General features: G+C 37.8%; 2 protein-coding genes across 3 annotated transcripts in view; one reads left to right on the top strand and one right to left on the bottom strand.

The window, feature by feature from the left end:
- Positions 1-7,348, top strand: part of LOC139943803 (uncharacterized) — a 62,873-nt gene extending 55,525 nt beyond the window's left edge. For both annotated transcript variants that reach the window (XM_071940622.1, XM_071940623.1), the window contains 6 exons: positions 57-194; positions 768-872; positions 1,826-1,973; positions 4,082-4,215; positions 4,822-4,954; positions 5,358-7,348. In XM_071940622.1, the coding sequence (XP_071796723.1) occupies positions 57-194; positions 768-872; positions 1,826-1,973; positions 4,082-4,215; positions 4,822-4,954; positions 5,358-5,521 (822 nt within the window). In that variant the 3' untranslated portion in view covers positions 5,522-7,348. The remainder of the gene's footprint in view (positions 1-56; positions 195-767; positions 873-1,825; positions 1,974-4,081; positions 4,216-4,821; positions 4,955-5,357) is intronic.
- Positions 7,349-8,434: 1,086 nt separating this feature from the next.
- On the bottom strand, positions 8,435-19,348 carry LOC139944468 (tektin-3-like). The gene is made up of 6 exons (XM_071941490.1): positions 18,316-19,348; positions 16,443-16,513; positions 14,250-14,393; positions 11,549-11,771; positions 10,975-11,129; positions 8,435-10,352 (listed from the first exon to the last, which is right to left on the bottom strand). Exons 1-6 carry the CDS (start codon positions 19,009-19,011, stop codon positions 10,127-10,129), a joined length of 1,515 nt encoding a protein of 504 aa, XP_071797591.1. The 5' UTR covers positions 19,012-19,348; the 3' UTR covers positions 8,435-10,126.
- Positions 19,349-20,258: the final 910 nt, after the last annotated feature.

Here is a 20,258-nt window from a genome sequence, read left to right as displayed (position 1 = left end):
CATTGGACTTTCACTTTATATATCAATAAATTATTTGTATTTATTAATGTTTTTAGGTGATCAACCATGGGCTGGCTATCGGAGCTATTGTCAGCTACCTGTATCGACTCTTACAGGCCAATGAGCTAACAGAGGAGATCAACGCTGCGCCTAATGAATTCCATAACTTTCAGTTCTTGGCGTACTGGGATTATGTGAGTATTTCTTGGGCTTGGCTGTCATTTTGATGCATTTATTATGATGTATAGGTAGGATGTGTACGCCTAATTGTTATGATGTATGGGCCTAGTTTGCCCACTATACGTCTTTGTTCATTGGATTCTTCATTATTAGTCATCCCTCTACCACACAGTTTTTGGGGGGATACATGTAGATCCTTTTTTCATTCTGGTCCTCACCTTTGGAATCAGCTGCCATTCAGAATACCTAGCCTATCCACCCTTAGTGATTTCAAACTTGCTCTCAAAGCCCCGTTTTTCCAGAACAGTAGTTTGGCTTAGTTACAGACATTGTTTTTGTATTGATAGTTGTTTATATACGCTGATAATGTTGCTTTGTTTTTATTCTTTCTAGTCTGTATTTTGCACCATGAATGTCAAAACTTTAAGTATATCGACACATTATAAGTGGTCTTATTATTTAGTATTATTTATTTATTTATAGGAGCTTGCCGACCTTCTTAAATTAATTTCCTGATCTGCACATCTTGTCAAATTTAGAAGACAAAACTTGTCAACATTTTTTGTATTATTCTCTTTTAACCCTAGATCTACCTGACCATGGTTGGGCTTTGTTTGTTTATGGCCATCATCAAGTTCACTCGACTGCTGAGGTTTAATCAGAAGATGCTGATGCTAACGGACACTGTCAATGTAAGAACTCATTCCAACAAATAGAGGAAAAAATATTTGTTATTTATGTGCAGAGTTGTAGGACTCGAGTCCAGGACTTGAACTCGAGTCCAGGACTTGAACTCGAGTCCAGGACTTGAACTCGAGTCCAGGACTTGAACTCGAGTCCAGGACTTGAACTCGAGTCCAGGACTTGAACTCGAGTCCAGGACTTGAACTCGAGTCCAGGACTTAGAGTCAAGTCATCACGAGTCACAGTTTTGGTGACTCGGACTTGACTCAAGTCACATCAGCAAATGACTCATCAGACTCGACTATCATGATACGGACTTGACCATGAAAACATGTGACTCACGAGTCCATATAATAGCCCTAAGTTTTTAAATACTTAAAGCAATTCCGATGATCCAGTCGTCATGCATATGTCTTAACGTTTAGCTCACCAAATAGATGCACTGTCGTATGGTGTTGTAATTCTTTTAAATAATCTTCGGTGCATATTCGCCAGGCTGGTTCTTTACACTGTTTTAAGTCTCTTAATAAAAAAATCATTTGTATGAAGCTGCTTGTTTGTAATCATTTTATATTTTATTTTATGAGTGCAGAGGCTTTTGCATTAGGCATTTTACTTATGTCTTTATTATTATTATTGTTATTATTATTATAGTGTTTATTATTATTATTGTATGTACAGAAATTTGTTTTATTTGCAATTCTTATATTACTACATTTGGTTTGCAGTAAAAGTGTCATCCAGTCATCTACGTTAACTGGTTTAAAGTATTTTGACTATTTAGTCATTTAAACAAGTGACTCGTGACTCTGCAGAGTCGAACCAATGGACCCGACCCAAAATAACTTGAGACTCGGACTCAACAAATGTAACTCGACTCCAACTCTGTTTATCTGTGACAAACATGCTCACTAAAATATTTAAAATTGTTTCATTCTGACCTTTTCTTTTCCTCTCTCAGAAATTCTCGTATGAGTTGTCGTTGTTCATGATCATGTTTGGTGTGGTGTACATGGGATACGCTAGTTTCTGCTTCTTGATATTCTTCCAGTTACGTGACTACAGCACGATCATGCGCACTTTGCTGTCCCTCTTCGGCACCCTGCTTGGTAAGTATCTGTCAATCTTGTGGAATTCTATTCATGACGAAATTAGTGAATTATTGTCTGAGGGTCGATTCAAGTATTCTTCCAATATTTCTTTTCTGCCATTATGTATATGGCATGGCTCTCTTTAATAGTCAGTCCAGCTCCTACATTGTGTCATCAGCCAGTTGCTTTAGCCCCGTTAGTTTATACATTATTTTTCTCATAGCAACCCAGTCTGTTTTTAATGCAAATGTTCCCTTGTTTTAACCTTTTGTTCTCTCCTTGTTTGTAGTTTGTTTGTCTAGGCTGTCTTCTACAAGCCTTGGTTCAATCTGACAGCCTCACACAAACTTTATTTTGGTTTATATTGATAAACTATTTTCCCTCCATTCCCTGTGCTTATTATCTTGCTTATTTGTAATATTTTGTTTATGTTATATCTTGAGAAGAGTCAATAAATGTTGACTTGAATTGAGTTTTAATGTTCAGGGATTTTAAGCCCTCTTTAATCTCCTGTTAATGTTGGTTTTGATGTCGTTGATTATTGTCTTTGCATTATGTCTAGGGCTGTTCTCCCACAAGCCTCGGCTTATTTAAACAGCCTCTTTACTCACTTGTAATATTTTGACGCTTTTTCAGTATCATTATTATTGCTTACTCTTTGCTTGTATTGTACTTCTATAATTTGTACTAATGATTCTGTCTTTTCTTATTCTGTACTAATAAACCTTTTTCTGTCAAGAACCATAGTGTGTCGTGGCCGAGCGGTCTATAGCACTAGACTCGAGCTCTGATGTTTCTGATCAGCAGAGTGTGAGTTCGAGTCTCGGTCATACCGGTCATACCGGACTTGTATCCTTGAGCAAGATATTTTACCATAATTGCTTTGTCCTTTCTGAAGGAAACCAATTCATTTAAAATGTTTTCTCTTGAGTTTGCTTCTTTTGTTTTCATAAAACCCTGGTACTGTGTTTTTATAATTGCATTTGTTTTAATTATTGTCATTGCCTTTACTCTTTGCTTAAATTGTACTACTATACACTTATCCTAATGAATCTGTCTGTTCTTACTATTCTACACTAAACCTTTCTGTGTCAAGCACTGTAGTGGGTTTGGCCGGGTGGTTAAGAGCACTGGACTCAAGCTCTGGTGTTTCTGATCAGCAGAGTGTAGGTTTGAGTCCCGGTTTTGGGACTTCTGTCCTTGAGCAAGATATTTTACCATAACTGCTCTGTCCTTTCTGAAGGAAATCAATTCACTTGATTGTTTTTCCTGAACTTGAAATGCTTAATTTTCCTAAAGCCTTGCTACTGTGTTTTTATCATTGTATTTGTTTTCATTTTTGTGTTATTGTCATTGCCTTTACTCTTTGCTTGTATTGTATTACTATAAACCTATCCTAATGAATCTTCTTTTCTTATTGTTCTACATTAAATCTTTGTGTGTCAAGCACTGTAGTGGGTTTGGCCGAGCGGCTAAGAGCACTAGACTCAAGCTCTGGTGTTTCTGATCAGAAGGGTGTGGCTTAGTCCCGATCTTTGGACTTGTATCCTTGAGCAAGATTACCATAACTGCTTTGTCTTGACAATTTTTTAAGGAAACCGATTCATTTGATTGTGTTCCTTGGTTGTTTCATGTTCGTATAGACCTGTAAGTGTGCTTTTATTGATGCATTTGTTTTTATTATTGTGTTAACGATAGTAACCTTTTGTCTTTGCTTGTAATTTTCATATTACTATTTTTTAAGTAACATTTATTTCTTCAGTTAGGTTTATGAAATTACCTCTTAATAGTATTCACTTGCCTTTACTTGTACTTTACATTGTAGGCCTACTGTACTTTTTAAGTAGTTTATCAAACGTTTAATTCTTAAGTTAGTCTTATTAATACTTTATGCATTTGTTTTTAGTTCTTACTTTTAATTGTTTGTGTGAAGTGCCTTAGGCACCTTGTTTGGCAGATTTTGATATAAAATCTCTTTTATTATTAGGCCTAGTGTAAAAACATATAAACATTGATACAAGTTCATTAGAATGAATATTAAAAACGCACATCATCAAAGCAAACACACAATAACAACCACAAACAATTTGTTTATCGATATTAAATGATTTGTTTTCACCCGATAGGCAAATTTGAGTTTGAGGATTTGTTAGAAGTTGACCGGTACATGGGTCCGCTCTTCTTCTTCAGTTACGTCGTGATCGTCATGTGGACTCTGACTAACATGCTGCTGGCCATCATCTGTGAAGCCTTCGCTAAGGTACATATTATGCCAATTAAGTTTGTGTCTCTATCAAACATATGTCTTTGACCAGAAACAAAATGAAACATTGGGCAAGTATAGGGAAGTCATCCATAAAGACCATGGCCCAATGTAGTAAACTTCAAAAGTACACCAATCTTGTTGTATTTGTTGTGTGCCCTCACTTCTTTGTATTAATTTTTTGATATTTCTGTCAAATTGTAAATTTTTATTTGTGTTGTCAATTGTTGTTATGCCTTTATATTTGTATTTATTCTCCGAATAAACTTCATAATTTTTAACATGACAATAAATACTTTGAATCTTTTAATAAAGTGTGCATATTGTCTGCTGTAGTAAGCTTCCAAAGTACACCCTTCTTGTTGTATGCCCTAACTTTTTGAACTTGTTGATGTTTCTGTCAAATTGACAATTTTCTTTTGTGTTGTCGATTGATGTGCCTTTGCTTTTATATATTTGTTATGCTTTTTATTATGACAGTTAATAATTGTGTTGTTTGAGTCTTTAAATAATGTACAAATAGTGTGGGTTTTTTTAGGCGCCTTTCTAAAGTACATCCTTCTTGGGTTTTTTTTTTTTATTTTTTTATTTCTTGTTTTGTAGGTCCAAGAGGAGAGTGCCCAGCGCAAGAATGAGCTTGAGATTGTAGACTTTATGGTGAATCGCTTCAAGAAATGGAGCGGAATGTCAGAGAAGAGAATCAAACAAACTGGAAAGGTCCACACTTACATTGAAGGTGAGATAGATAGGGATGTTGGATCTGTGTTAATAGCACTGCAGCCAATTTCACGAACTGCTAGGAGGTTTAATCCTATCTCGAGTTGGGACGAGTAACTCATTATAACTATGGATTAGTCTTAAGGTTTACATTCTACAGTGTGAGGCTGGGACTCGTCCTAATTTAATTCTGAAGTGTCCATTATATTTTTTATTATAATTTTGGGGATTGGGAATGGTGTATGATCTGATTGCTTAACCCTAAATGATTGTACATTATGATTGTTCCTTATCTTCGGTGGTTTTTTGTTTTTGTAATTTTAAGGTTGGTTGTAAATAGCTATGTCACTGTGTATTTTGTTCCGTTCATCTTCTTATAGTTCCTCCTTAAATTGAATTGAGTTGTATTGAATTCTTTGCAGGTATTGATCCGATACAAGCAGAGTGTGATGACCTGAAGTTCAAACTGGACGATATGATTGGTCGACTCAATGATTTCGTCAAGGTGGTCAAGAAAGAGGATAAGGAGCTCTTTGGAGGCGAGACAGAGGATGACGACAAACCCAGAGTCATCTATCTTGGATAAGAAACCAGGTTTTTTTAAAGAGAAATTACAAAGAGAACTAGAGCAGTGTCCAAAGGGGGTCTGTGCATAAAATATTGCAGAGTACATGAATATGTTTTTAAAAAAATCATCAGTCACAACGAATCACTGAGTTCAGAGGTGAATGTCATAGAGCTGCTGAGGCATACAAATTTGCTTTGAACAGACAATTTTCTCTTCTAGACTATCGGCCAAATACCATTAATTGTTGATTATTTTTGACAGACCAGACTAATAACCAGATTAATAACCAGACTAAGTTACTACAGAACATTTCAGATGCTTGCCATCTGTGATAAACAGTGTTGAAGAGCTCATACTTGATACTAGCACTAGAGTATTACTTGAGTTCTAATAGAGGACTACAGTAATGGAGTACTCAAGTACTAGTACTTGAGTACTACTCAAGTTCTACTGGAGTTCTAATTGAGTACTACAGTAATGGAGTACTCAAGTACTAGCACTTGAGTACTGCTCAAGTTCTACTGGAGTTCTAATTGAGTACTGCAGTAATGGAGTACTCAAGTACTAGCACTTGAGTACTGCTCAAGTTCTACTGGAGTTCTAATTGAGTACTACAGTAATGGAGTACTCAAGCCCTGGTCGAAATTCCAGTTGAACCTAGTTAAACTGGGTTTAACTGGAACGAGTTGAAACCAGTTGATAAACTAGTTAAACACAGTTAAAACCAGCTGGTTTAATATGGCAAATGGACAGAGACCAACTGGTTTATATTTTCAACCTAGTTGAACACAGTTAAACCAAGTCCAAACCAGTTGGTTAATATGGAAAATGGACGAGTTTGGTCACTATCCAGTTGAACCAGTTGACCCCAGTTAACTAGGTTCAACAGGAATTTTGACCTGGGAGTACTAGCACTTGAGTACTACTCAAGTTCTTATTGAGTACTACAGTACTTGAATACTCAAGTACTACTGTACTACTTCAAAAGTATTTCTACTTTTACAAAGATAGTAAATTACTCATCTAAGGACGTGTTACTCGTCTTGAAGTACACATGTACTTGGACTCAAATTCAAGCACTCAAACTTGTATTCCTGCTATTGCAGTAATTTTTTGATACTTCTTGTTACGATGAGCAGAAAGAATGAAGCACATGTAACTTTCCTTATTTTAGGTGTGGTTTTTCAAGTTAAAGTCCTCATAACCACAGATTAAATCTAAGTACTGCACATGTACACATAATTTGCTGTTGGAATTTGTTCTAATGTGACAACAGAGCAGGACCAACTTGGGAGTCGAGTACCAGTTTGTTGGTAGTCTTGAGTACCATAAATGGATACCTTTTGGTACTCTGTAGTACTTGACTCTCAAGCAAAATGTATTTACCTGTAACACTGATGTGAAATGTGGGCGCTAAAAGAAAATATTGTCGAAATAATTTGGGTTGACATAGAAATATTGACTAGAGTGGGGCTTGAATCTGTACCATCTGGATTAGATAACATGTTTCTATACCATCTGGAACATGAGGCCCTAATGTTTGTGGTCTCTCTATTTTGTCCCTGCTTTGTTAGGGTGCTATAGTCAGACGCAATTCAACTTGTAACTGCAAAACATTATCATGAAAATTCATTCTCAAAAAATAAAATTGGAAGAGATTATAGAAAATATTTAATTTAAAGATCAATTATAAAGAGAAGGGGATACTCCTTTATGAACAAATTAGTCAAGATTGCCTTTTTAAATAATATTTAGAAACAGTTTGATAGACTTATGCTTTATTTTTTCTAACGATGTCAGATTTTGACGGATGAGATTTGATATGCTTGTTAGTGTTATTTTAGTTTATTGTTCAAAATAAAGCTGTGAAAATAAAGATCTTCCTAAAAAAAATCATACTTTGTTGAATGTTTTGTAATTATACCCTAGTTTCTCCACTGCACCCAGGTGTTGTAATGTGATATGTAATGTGCGCCTTGACTTATGTTCAGAGAGAGTGGTTGACTTTGTGTACACAGGCCCATACGAAGCTCGAAACCGCAGAGTCCGTTCGAGGTGCAAAGCACTTACAGCGTGGTATCCTGGGCCTGCTTAAAGGCCCAGGGAATACGTTCATTCTAGATGCTCTATGGTGTAATATAACGTAATTCTTTTCCACTTTTCCCTTACTTTTTTGAATCAAATTAAAAAGCTATGTTTTAATGTTTTGAAGGTACATATTACAAAATACATGTACATGTAGTGAGAAAAAAGTTTCTGTACATGTATGTATTTATTCATGTGGCACTGCCCTTTAGACATAATTGGGTAAGACTAACCCAAATACTTGCCTGGAACCCTAAAAACCCTTTTACCAGCCCATCCAATAGTGATGTTCATTTGAGGGTCAATTACCGAAATTACAACATGACACCATTGCATCCCTTAGTTTGTAACCCGAACGAAAATGTATATAATGTGAATGTACATTATGTTAGGTAAAAACTATTTGTTAAAGGCCAACAGCAGCGTTCTATGGTTTGGACTTACATTTCACTTCGAAGTAATGTACATGCACAATGGACATGTATAAGTTTGTGTGTCCCCAAAAAGTTAACCGGTTGTTCGGCGATAACTCAAAAACGCGACAATTTTCAAATTCTTAAAACGATCGAAGTTTTCCTAAAACTTAATAAATTAATACTTTGCATTTAACCCTTTAATACCGTAAACCCACCTCAAAATTGATAACAAACATTATTGTTCACTTGGAGAAAAAAAAATAAATTATATTAATAACAATATTTTGTTATCCCAAGTCCATCTCCAAACGCCAAACGAATAGACAAATTAAAATTAGTTTATATTATTATAAAAGAGGCCCGACATAACACCAAACCGTTGACCGGCAAAGTCAGCATAAAGTTAAAATAACACAAACAAAACACTCAATTGATTTTTGTCTCAATCTTTATTTAACAAAATATGGAGAGAAAAAATAAGTTCATGCATGTTTGAAAGAGTCATTTATTAGTGATTTGCAAATTGTGTTTTAAATTACAGCGGACACAAACTTCTCGAAGTTATTTCTCTACATCAAACAACATTGAGGCGATTTTGTGGACAAATTTAATAATAATTCGTATACATGTACTGAATTTAACCTTTGTAAATAATTTTGTTTTTCTGTACTTATTTTTTTTTAAATATGCAGAAATGTAATGCCTAGCTGGTTATTTGATGTAAGGAGAAATAAACGCATGAAATTGCCATCGAAGGTGAAAACAAAACCAAAACAATCACACTCATTAAAAACATTCCATGCAAAAGCTTGTTAGTGTGATATGATCAAAACATATTATAACAGTGTTATTTACATAATGAATTTAATGCAAATGATGAACAGTTGCCACATCAGTTTATATAAAAAGCCGCTTTAAAATTACTGAATAAAAATTGCCCTAAACCGAGCAGCTTTTTTACTCTGTCTGATGCCGGCATTTGATTGTAGGTTTTTATAAGAACCGCTAGAATTTGTTTTTCGCGGTTTCCCTTTTCTTCGTATATCATTATCTCAAAATATTTAATTTTGTTTTTAAAAATGTTATCAAATATACACTGTACAAGAATACTTTTCCATGATAATGTGTAGGTTAAACTTGGTAGTGTTTTAGAAGTTAAACATCATTAAAGCACACTTTTTAAACAAGATGATTTTTATAAATTCGTGTTAAACCTACCGATAAATTCCATTGCAAATGACAATTGCCAATTGCTTTTAAATCTCTTGTTTTGTATGTTTGTTATATTGCGTACATTTATTTGCCTTCTATAAATACGGGGGGTACTAACTCAAAATAAGTGCTATTGTATTCTTTAAGGGGTCATCTTTTTGACCAGACAGAAAATAAAAAGCAGTTCTGGTTTTAAAATGGGATAATAAAAAACATTGTGCACTTTTCCCCCAAATCGCATAAAGCTCGTTCGTACACCTTCCCTGGTGTGTAAAGCACCAATGACAAAGTTTTCATGTGCAAAAAATAAACCAACTGAAATGCTGACGCCATTTTCCATCGGTACATAATACAATTAGCGAAAATATATACATCGTATGAACAAAGCAGAAAACAATTTATTTAACCCCCTTTCCACCAATTCCATCACTTCGAATAAAACGTTGTTTTTTTCCAGAAGCAACTCTCGCGGACAGAAGTTTTTAAACACAAGGAAAGTTGGTTCGTCTTTTTCCACCCACCCCCCCCCCCCAAAAAAAAAGTAGTTCAGTGTCACATCAAATTTCCCATAGAACCGAAACAGTTTAATGCAACTCTATCGGCCAGAAGTTTGCAATCACGAAGGAAAATTGGTCCCTCTGTTTTCCATCAAAACATTTTTGTTAAACTCGTATGGTGCCAAATTATACATTTACATGTAGACCACGTTTTTCAAATAGTTTTCGCGCCTTAAAATTGAAACACTTTCTTGCAACTCCATCGGACAGAAGTTTGCCAGAACGAATGAAAAGTTGGTCCGACTGTTTCCATCAAAAACAACAAAACATTTAAAAATTTGTATCGTGCCAAATTATACATCTATATCCCATTCTATTTTGCGCCTATGAAAGTTCAATGACGTAAACAAAATTCAAGGTTGTCCGCGGTACCCGGCCAGTTTAGCTGTGGTGGGATAGGTCCTCCTGGTACCCATGCACTTCTCTTTGTCGATGTACAAGCTGTTGTTCTTGACCCCGAGGTCATGTTCCAGGGTTGTCTTGGTGTTGACCAGCTCCTGGAGGGCGCTCTCTGCGGCACGGAGACGGTTCTGTAAGACGTCTACTGTCTCGTAAATCTCACCGACTTCGCGTACGAGCCTAAAGTATAAAAATAAGGAAAGTGGAGGTTAAAATTGCGTCAAATAACCGTTTAATTGGTGTTAAATTATTTAGCATATCACTTGTTAGTTTCTTTGTTTAAACTATTGATTTCAGCGTGTTTTACAGTGTTTGTAACATTATCGAGTACAATGTTTTGGTCAGTTTACCATCATTTTTTTTTTACTAAATACGGTTGACTCGAATTTTTTGGGGGAAATATAAATATAGCATGTTTTCAGCTGAGTATGCATATCATGTTGTCTTTCAATTTGGAAGGACATTACATTTCAATTTTAACTATCATTTTACTTTTTAACGAATCTACAGTTATTTGGTTGTTACCTATACCTATAGGTAACAACCAAATAATTGAGTGTAGATTCGTAACGATACGAATCTACAGTAACAGTTGAGTTTTATCGTTAGAATAATCTACAATTTCATCGATATAGTGACGTCACAGAGATACAAATGTAGTTTAACTATGTAACTTTAACTTTCTAAATAGGGGCAATTAAAAGAAAGTTTTGGCTCTGTCATTGTGGCTCCCGACGGGTTGGGTACCGTCGTGAAATTTGGTGGGAGTACGGGGTACCTTTTGGTATCTATTGGTACCTACCTGTGCTGAGGCTGGTCACGGCAAAGCTCTACATTGGGGCGTCGTGTACGGCTCTCCAGTCTACTCTGTGCGACCTGCATCGGTGCGGTCTTATCGGCAATGGCTTTACGAAGGACGTCACAGTTATTCTCCATCTCGTTGATTTCTTGTAGAACCTAAAACATTATGAGAGATAAAGATTGATAAATCAACCAGGACAAATATGTTGGCAATTTGAAATCCTTTGCTACTTTAAATGTGCAAAAATTTCAGCACGATAGGTGTTATTTTTTCATCGGATGGATTCCCCCCCCCCTTATAATTTGGGGGAAAAGGTCTCCTAAGTACGGGCGTGTTGTGTAACGCACGTACAAAAAAAAATAGTAGAGAAAGGGGTTTGCCCCGAGTGTTCCTGGTATCAATGGCTGCATATTGCGTCACAGTACCACAAACATATCCCATTTGAAGTAAAATAGTGAATGTTGAAGTGTCTTGAGCGAGCTGAGTGACAGATGTGAGCACTTTAAAAGAAGCCACTTTTTATAAGGGTAAAGCCAAATTTAAAGTTTCAACATGATTATGTTTGAACACCTACCCTGGCTAAATGCGACTGCAGGCTGTTGCGTGCATCCATAGACTCAGCAATGCGTCCAGAGAAGGCTACATTGACATTGTTATTCTGGACCCACATGTCGTTGGAAGTCTCTTGTAGACAGCTGTCAATGTCTCCTCGCATACCCTTGGAGCTATTACGTTCCCGTTGTGACCGCAGAATGTTGTCATTGGTGAACTTGGCCCATGACTCGGGCAAAGAAACACTGTGAAAAGAAAAGCAAAATGATTATTAATTAATAAAATGAAATAAAGTAGGATCTGAAACTTTGCATGGTGGAAGTATATCTAATAAAAAATAGAGGTTTGCGGTAAGCACCATGTGAATATCTCTTTTGAGTAGTGTTGGTTCAAAAAGAACCAGTGGTTGACAACTCAATGAAATTATAAAAATGTCATTATTGCTTGTCAGAATGACTTCATGTACTTTATAGATCTCAGTATACAGATTCATTCTTGTTTCTGGAGCATGATCATTCTGCTTGAACACAAAAGCAGCTAAGCATAATCCATTTGTCAAAGTTACAAGCTAAAATTCCATGTAATATATACAACATCGACCGTGTCGGCGTACTAAACTGTTTTACACTTGTTAGGTATAATGTGTTTTTTATTTAGTATTTAGATATTAGCCCGGAAACAGAGTGGTTGCCAGGAGTAACACCGTGGCTTTGTCCGTGGGAGGGGGGTGGGGTTGTGTGTGTGTGGGGGGGCAACTCCTTGTCGTTTCTTCGATACAATCACCAACTGTGCTCTATTATTCATTTCGACTCATTTCAATCCCCCACCAATAATTTATTCATGGGAGCGGTCTCCTGAAAAGACAACCTGCTTACAAAATTCATGACCACCACGAGTGCTTTTTGGCTGACCATGGTTACGCCCAGTAATACAACCTTGGATCTGTTGACCCATTGCCTAGCAACAGACGCCATTTTGTTTGCCATGTGAGACTGGTTGGAATGGGTTGGGATATGGATACCCCCATCGTGTACCCTTCTGATGTTTATTTTTGCGCAGTGCATACATACTCTAATTCCAGCCTCTGCTTGGTTTTTCATTGTTTGTCTTGAATGTTTGTCTACTCAGGCAGACTCCATCTTCGATTTCCAAATATTTGGTTTAGAACGGAGCTTAGACTTTGCGAACAAAACTTTCTGTTTGATCGCATGTAGTGCAACTTTATAGGGTCTTTAGTTACTATGTCACTTAAACCAGAATATGTTTATACAAGTACTAAATTAGCAACTGCATACTTATATTAGCGAAGTAGACATAAGGTCTGCGAAACGTTCATTAATTAAGTAGGATTTCAAACTTTGAATGATGGAGAACAGGTTTTTTAAAAACCTACCAAGGTTTGCAATAGCACCAATGTATAGGCATATATAATGATGTATGTTTTGTAAGTAAATCTGATGAGTTGTTGTGGTTCTGAAACCAACTGGTGGTGGAAACAGCGCGATGTATTTTCGCTGAGATCATATGGGGTTTTTGAAGATGGAGTTTTCAGTGCAGTTTGTATTTAGGTTTATCATGGGGGTAGAATGAACCTCCATATTGTTTGGTTATTGTAACTTCATTCTAGTAAATTATAATATGGGTCAAAGTTGGCGCTGTTACCTTAGCAACTGCTAAATAAATCTATGCGTTTCATTGGCGGCACGATCGTTCTACCCTAGATGCATTTATATGCCTAAAGTATTTATGGTTTTATCATTCATAAAGAATTGCCAATCAAAACAGTCAATAGTGTTGTTTGCTACTGTCCGTGACAACCAGATTATTGGGTCGTCATCAGATTGGAATAGGCCTACTTCTATTCTAAAACACTCACCAATTAAGATATAGTGGTTGTTATTGGGATCTTAAAGTAATTGAGTTGTACAAAACAAAAATCGGAACTCTTCAGTGATGAAATAACTCGATAACTTTGTACGTTCACTGTATCTGTCTAAATGCAGATGTTCAGCTTGAAGACTGCAGACCCACAGTCCGTTTGGTTTGTGTGTGTGCGTCAAGCAATTGCACAAACAGCATCGCTCTACGCCCTATGGGAATTGCTGTATTGTACAGGGAAACATTGCCTTTATTCCAAATTGAGAGACCGGTAACCGACCCGCCCTTTTGCCCCCAGCTGAAGGACAGTCGAGCTGCTGACCATTAGTAACTAACAAGGTTTTTAAGGAAGTAAGGTTTGAGGTGACATGTAAACGTGTCTTTTTTTGAGTAAGTGTTGGCTCTGAGAAGAGCGGGTTTGTTTCTGCTCGACGTTTCGGTCAGGGTGCTCTGACCGCCTTCTGGAGAACAAGGTTTCAATTCGGTTGCAGTGTTGTTTTGGTTGTCTTTCTTTCTTCTCCCCACCTTTTTGTTTAAAGAAGCTTTCTGAAGTCACTCGGCACCACCCAAGGAAAATCTCTCGAGACCGGGCAACAACTCTTGCAAATAGCCATATATGGCGGGTAACCTTTTGAAAGACCTGAGTGAAAGACCTGTACTTTCAAATTGATTTAGAGTGAAGTTCGTTCCAATTTCACTGAGTCAAAAAGATTGACTTAGATTGACTTTCACTCTCGAAAGAGCAAAACTAACACCACTCGGACAAGAGAGTGAAATTTTCACTAGTACAGTATATTCAAACTACAGAAGATGAAAATTGTTTGATTTATAGTTGATTGTCTTACCACTGATCGACTCCTTCCACCCCGCGGTAGTAAGCCAGTCCGTGGGAGGTGTTGGCGAGCTGGTGACACTTATTGTCGATGGTCAGTGCCCGGAATTTGTCGGTCAGGTCCTTCTCAAGCTCGTGCTGGGCAGCGCGGCTCATACTAGAAGAAATAATAATTAAAACATGTTCAGTTAAATTGACGAAAACCCTTAATTTAAGATCAAGGGCTTGAAGGTGTATTTCCTCTCAGAAAAGTCATGTCTTTTATGAGAAAGAACTAGCTGGGTTTGTTTGTAATATTATTCAAATTTAGTGTTACTTAACTAGTGAAAATCATTTTCAGCCAACGCGTGGCCCCGTGTTTTTCTTTTACAAACTGCAACAGTTCAGAATATCAATTATATATTAATTGACTTCAAGATTGAAAGGTGAGTCTCAAATTAATCACCGTAATTTCCCCTCCCATCGTGTTAGATTTGTCGCTGTTTTTGTAAAGGATTGTTTCCCCCAATCAGTCTCGACGCAAGATTCACAAAGGGTCGTCTTGACAACGGCACCAGACTATTTATCAATTAAGAGTTCGTGTCAGATGGGGAGGGGGTTAACAGTTGCCGTATCACACCTAAGCAGGTGCAAGTTTTCATCTCTAATCGATGTTACAAAAATGGTCGTTGTCTGTCCAGCTGTTTCTTGATAAATGGCAAGTAAAATGATATTCTGGCTGTTTTTTTTTTTCAAGTGATCAGTTTTTATGGTTTCTATCTGCACTTTCTCATCGGGTTGCCTATTGATGACAACAATGTTGCTTGGGTTTGAACAACGATCTCTTGGCATGAGTCTATTGAGTATATTATGTGTAGGAGTTGTTCTTGTGTCTTAATAATAATATAGATTAGTAAATATTTCGCTGTTGCTATTGATTACAAACCAAAAGGCAGATGATTTAAATGCAAACAAATAGCGAACGGCCTTACGTTTTTACCCCAGCAGAGTCTACCTCGAAATGTAATAAACGACAACACAGCATTTATAATGAATTTATTGTGTACATTTTCATAAGATCTTTTTCGTGATACTTTTTTTTCACCTGGACGTCTTGTTCTGCTGCCCTTGATAACTGTGTTTAAGAAAGTTTGAAGTGAGGACAGTTTCCTGGAATGCGTTAAGCCTACACGGGAAAGGAAGGCTAACATAATCCATAGTTACTGAGAACATTGTGTTGGATGCACAGAAGCCCAAAAAGTTTCTGCTGCTGCGTTTGACCGTTCGTATAGATTGATGACGTTGAGTGACGTCACTCATTACGCATGACTTGATTGACATCTTTTGTGCCACTGCGCCAATTAGGTTACATTGTTCCCCTACAACCGATTAACTCCTGTGATGCGCAAAAACATAACAAAAAACCCAACTTGCTATTACATTTAATCGGGGTCTACATTGTTTGAGAAAAGAAGTCATATTGTGACGACGTTTTCTTGCTCAATGTTCTGTACTCATAACTGACAGTTGTCCTGAGTGACTGCTTGTCACGATCTTGTATCGAAGTGTCATTGTGACTGCGGGTCAAATTCTTGTATCAAAATGCCATTGTGACTTCGTGTCACAATCTTGTATCGACGTGTCGCTGCGAAAACAGCAATGTGACGTCAAAATCGTGTCGCAATCGCATAAAGTATGAACCGGACTCTATAGTCTGCTTTATGGTCGCTCAATGACACGTTGCCAGGCAATCCTCGTCACTTCACCACCCACTGTCCAAACACAGTGGCAGCTGACGAGTTGTTTAAGAGACTATTAGCGAATCAATTGCAGTGAACTTCGGTCACTAGGTCGTCAATTTACTGTAACACTTCTCTCTGAAGCAGTTTTATGTTATCATGTTGGTTGATTACTTGATTGGGTTAGGGCATGAAGTCAACCATGTGACGCTATAGTTGAATTGAAATGCACAGGCAATTCAATTCAATTCATTTATTTCCGTACTAGCCGTAGCAATAATTTAGAAATGTGTATATGTTTTCTTTGGGTCCATTTTACGAACGACAATTTGAAAACCGCTGATATATGTTTGATGTTGTTTATGATATATCAATCGCGCTCGAGAATGTCGAAAACAAAATCTTATTTTTAGCATTTTAATGTTGTTTTCGGGGCTTCATTATGTTATTCTCTCCAACAATATTTTAGGCGCGAAGTCATTACTTACCTTAGCTGTGTGGCGGCACGATCAATCGCCTTTCGTAGTTTGTTTTGACATGCACGGATCTGATTCACTTCCTGCAATGAAAACAAAATAATTAGATTCAGCATTTCAGAATTGGCGTCCAATAAGTTACAATAATTATCAGAGACATTGTAAATTTGATGACCCTGATAAAGTATAATTGCATTTTAGAAATAGCGTCAACTAAATAACACAATGTTGGCGAGTAAACTTTCTGTTATCTTTCCAATGCCATGTTTCGTATTCGCTCGAAGATGCTTATTTTCCCCGCCTAAATGACAGCTTAAACATAAAATTAGTAATGCTGAACAAGTTAGTGAGAGGTTTACACTGCTAAAAGAGCATTAACTTTGACTTCTCGTCGGTACAATTGAGTCGACTGTATTAGTTGTAGGAAACTTTCTATATACATGTAGGTAGGTATAGGCAATCCGGCTTAGCACTTAGATGGGTTTAGTCTATGGCCTTGGGGCAGTCTGATGGCTGGTACTATTCGTACATCAATAACAACAACCAACAAGAACTGTTTTGCAATATGCCGAATCCATGGAGAAAAGATGTTTTGTCAGAGAACATGGAAAACGTTTTCATAATTGTAAATATTTCACAGGACAGGTGGAAATTTTATCGAGTGTTTTAATCTTTTAGATTATAACAGTGAGATGTAACTGGCAATGTGCCTTAAGTTCACACTGTTGTTAACAGGTGCCTCACTAAATTTCTGCTAAGCAAAGAAGTTCTCTGCTTAGCAGCTGTATTAAATTGAGCACAGACGTCGGTCACCTCGTACCCAAAATATCATACACAAGACCCTGCTCATTCACAAAGACCTACATGTACATATGACCCGAATTCGTGTATACATTCATAAATTTGATTAATAATTCGTTGGATCGCCATGGGCACAGTGTTTTTGTATGTGGCGCACTATCTGCTGGATATAACTGCATATACTTTGCACCTCTCTAAATGTCAGTACAAGTTAAGTCAATAGTGATTTATGTGATAGTGATAATCTAATCATTAGGTGCGGCATTTAATCGTTCTTCACCAGAGCAACAACTATTTTGAATAAACCTGAAATGGTTATTAAGCTCATTGAACTTCGTTTCATAACTTCTGTATGTTTTGGGGGTTTTTTCAGAGATTGTTGAAAAAGGAAGTTTTAGTTTGTGTCAGGAGAATATACATTTGATTGTGGATGTTGGTATCTTCAGAATCACACATAGAAATTGGTTTAATTCTTTAGTTGAAGTTTGTGTGTGGCCATTTTTTTGTCAAGTTGTTTAAATCTTATTGTAACAAAAAGCCAATGTTTGGAACCTTACAGTTTGCGGACCCAGTCTTTGTTTTCTGTAAAATTTAAGTAAAAATATTTTGGTCCAAGGATCAGAGCGGATAAGCAACATGATTTTTATAAATGTTTGACTAAAGGAGTGTTTGACCATGGTGTGACAAACTTAAATTTAAAGACACAGCAATTAATATCAAAGGTTTAAATTTACTTAAGACAGATTTAATTATAACAATTCGCAATTAGAAGTCAAATATAGGTCGGTCAGGTTGTTGGGTATGCTGGTGTAATGGTTTCTTGCCTTGTCTGGGACATCGGTTTCGAATCTGGGGCACTATGAGGATTGTGTTTTTAGAGCTACTTGACTGCGTGGGTTTTCCCTGCAACTATTCACTGGGGTTTTCCTCCCACATGTAAAATGAAATCTCGACATTGTCTTGTCACAAACTGCCGCCACTGGGCTATAAACATGCAACGTCTTATCTCTTCTCGTAAAATAGAACAATATGGTCATATTTTGAACATAATGTTGTTCAAACTTTCTATTGTTTTAAAACTCACCCTAATCAACTCTTTCTCCACAACATCGTTGACTAGATCAATACCCTGCCTCTTCTCTCTGTTAAAGAGACACTCCTGAGCAATCTGGAGAGGTCCTTCCGTCTCCTTAAGGGCGTTCTCTGTCCTCTGCTTCCAGGCGGCCAGGTCTCCGATTTCCTTACCCATCTCGTCAAGCTCGTGGTTCAGTTCAGACTTCCAGAAGTTGATGTCTTGGAGTCTGTTGCCGAGATTCTTGCTGGATTCCTGTTGCGTCTTGACGGTCCGTGCGTCGGTGTCGTGGCAGATTCGGACGTTCTCGTCTCGCAGACGCTGGGCCGCGCTGCGGGTCATGTCCGAAGAGCGGTAGTTCTGGTTGTTGGACTTGAACCAATCTGTTGGGGTGTACTTGGAGAAGAGAGCGGTGCGAGCAGACGGCATGAGAGGGGGGACTCTGGATACAACATCGTCTCGGTAGAGAGTGCTAGGGTTGAGCTCTGGGGCGCTGAGGCTTGTCGGCATGGACCTCATGGCACCACGTTGGTAGGTGCTCGGCTTCCATGGTAGATTGAGAGATTGGCTGACGACGAAGGGTGGGGCGTAGCTCTTGTAAGATGCCTGCATGGTGCTCTCTAGTGGGGGCAGATAGCTCGTTCCCATACCCACTCTAGGGGCAGAGAAGTAGCTAGCGGTCATAGTTTGTCCGTAGTAATCCTGCATGATTTATGTCAAGTAGTACAAGACTTTGAACTCAACAGGTGTGACTCGTGGTTTGTTGCGGGAATTCCAAAGGTGAAGTACGGTCTGCTGGAAGAAGTGGTTAATATCCACTCAGTTATATTTATTACTACAACAAATTGTTCCAAGGGAAATCAGTATTCTGAAACTCCCTGAATAAATGATCTGGCGAGTCTTCAACTAGCTGGTGGCCCCGTCTTATTTGTCTGACGAGAAGATTTGTCTGCTCCTAATGCGGGGAATCCGTAGAACTTAAACGTAGCGATCCACTCGATGCCTCTTCACGACCGGTTTATGTTTATAGAAACCAACTCCGTGCCCCCGGCGGCACAGCTAATGCATTATGCAGTCAGTGTGCAACCGGGTTGTTGCTACGGACGCCCTATTGTTCACAACCCGCACGGTGTGTGTCCGGTGTCTATAGCACATGAGCAGTGGGACACAGTATATAGATTAGTGTGCTGACTATAGATGGCGTAGACTTGGTTCCAAGTCTGCGATCGTGTTTTTTTTTAGTCTACCCGAAAACAAATACATTATTGCCTGAAATAATGGCGACCTCCTCGTTTACTCTCTTAAAAGAGGACAGTTTTACCCTCTTGTCCCAATTGGTGCCAGTTTCACTCTTTTGAGGGTGAAAATCAGTCTGTGTTACTCTGTTTGAGTGAAACTGAAACGAACTTCACTCTAGATCGAGTTGAAAGTATACCCGTCTTTCTCCCGTCGTTTCACTCGTTTACAGTTTAAGAGAGTAACATAACCTCCGTTATTAGTTAACGACCACATACTTGGGAACATTGTTCAATGGTTTGTACACACCTTAGGCAAATTGGAATTGGGGTTCTGTGCGGGCGGTTTTGTGGCTAATGCAGAGTAATAATAATAATAATATCGAAGTCTTATATAGCGCACGTATCTACCAAACAAGGTACTCAAGGCGCTGAGTATATACAAACTTTCAGAAAGATAACCACAATCTCAGACTTGAAATCAAGTCTATAGATGGTGCTGTTTTACAACCAGTCAGACTATTTGCCGTGTACAATAGAGCCCAGTTCCACCCCATGACGACTGTCAATAGACGGCCCTTAGTAACGCACTCCCGTGAAGGTTTGATCGATCTGAGGGGTTATGGTGACATCGTACATGGTCTCTTTCTTGCCAATATTCAATGAACCACCAACCTCGATTTACATAGTGCTACATAAGCTTACACACGCCTACCGGCA

This window comes from Asterias amurensis, chromosome 11 (genome assembly GCF_032118995.1).
Source record: "Asterias amurensis chromosome 11, ASM3211899v1".
NCBI classification, from domain to species: domain Eukaryota; kingdom Metazoa; phylum Echinodermata; class Asteroidea; order Forcipulatida; family Asteriidae; genus Asterias; species Asterias amurensis.
The sequence above is the reverse complement of the archived record's forward strand: the minus strand, read 5'-3'. Positions and strand labels throughout refer to the sequence as shown.

Excerpts from the sequence above, each read along its gene's own strand:
- LOC139944468 (XM_071941490.1), bottom strand. The coding sequence starts at position 19,011 with ATGCAGGATTACTACGGACAAACTATGACCGCTAGCTACTTCTCTGCC. Across the intron at positions 14,394-16,442 it reads CGTGCCGCCACACAGCTAAG|TATGAGCCGCGCTGCCCAGC; the intron begins GTAAGTAATGAC and ends TATTTCTTCTAG. Across the intron at positions 11,772-14,249 it reads GTGGAAGGAGTCGATCAGTG|TGTTTCTTTGCCCGAGTCAT; the intron begins GTAAGACAATCA and ends TTCTTTTCACAG.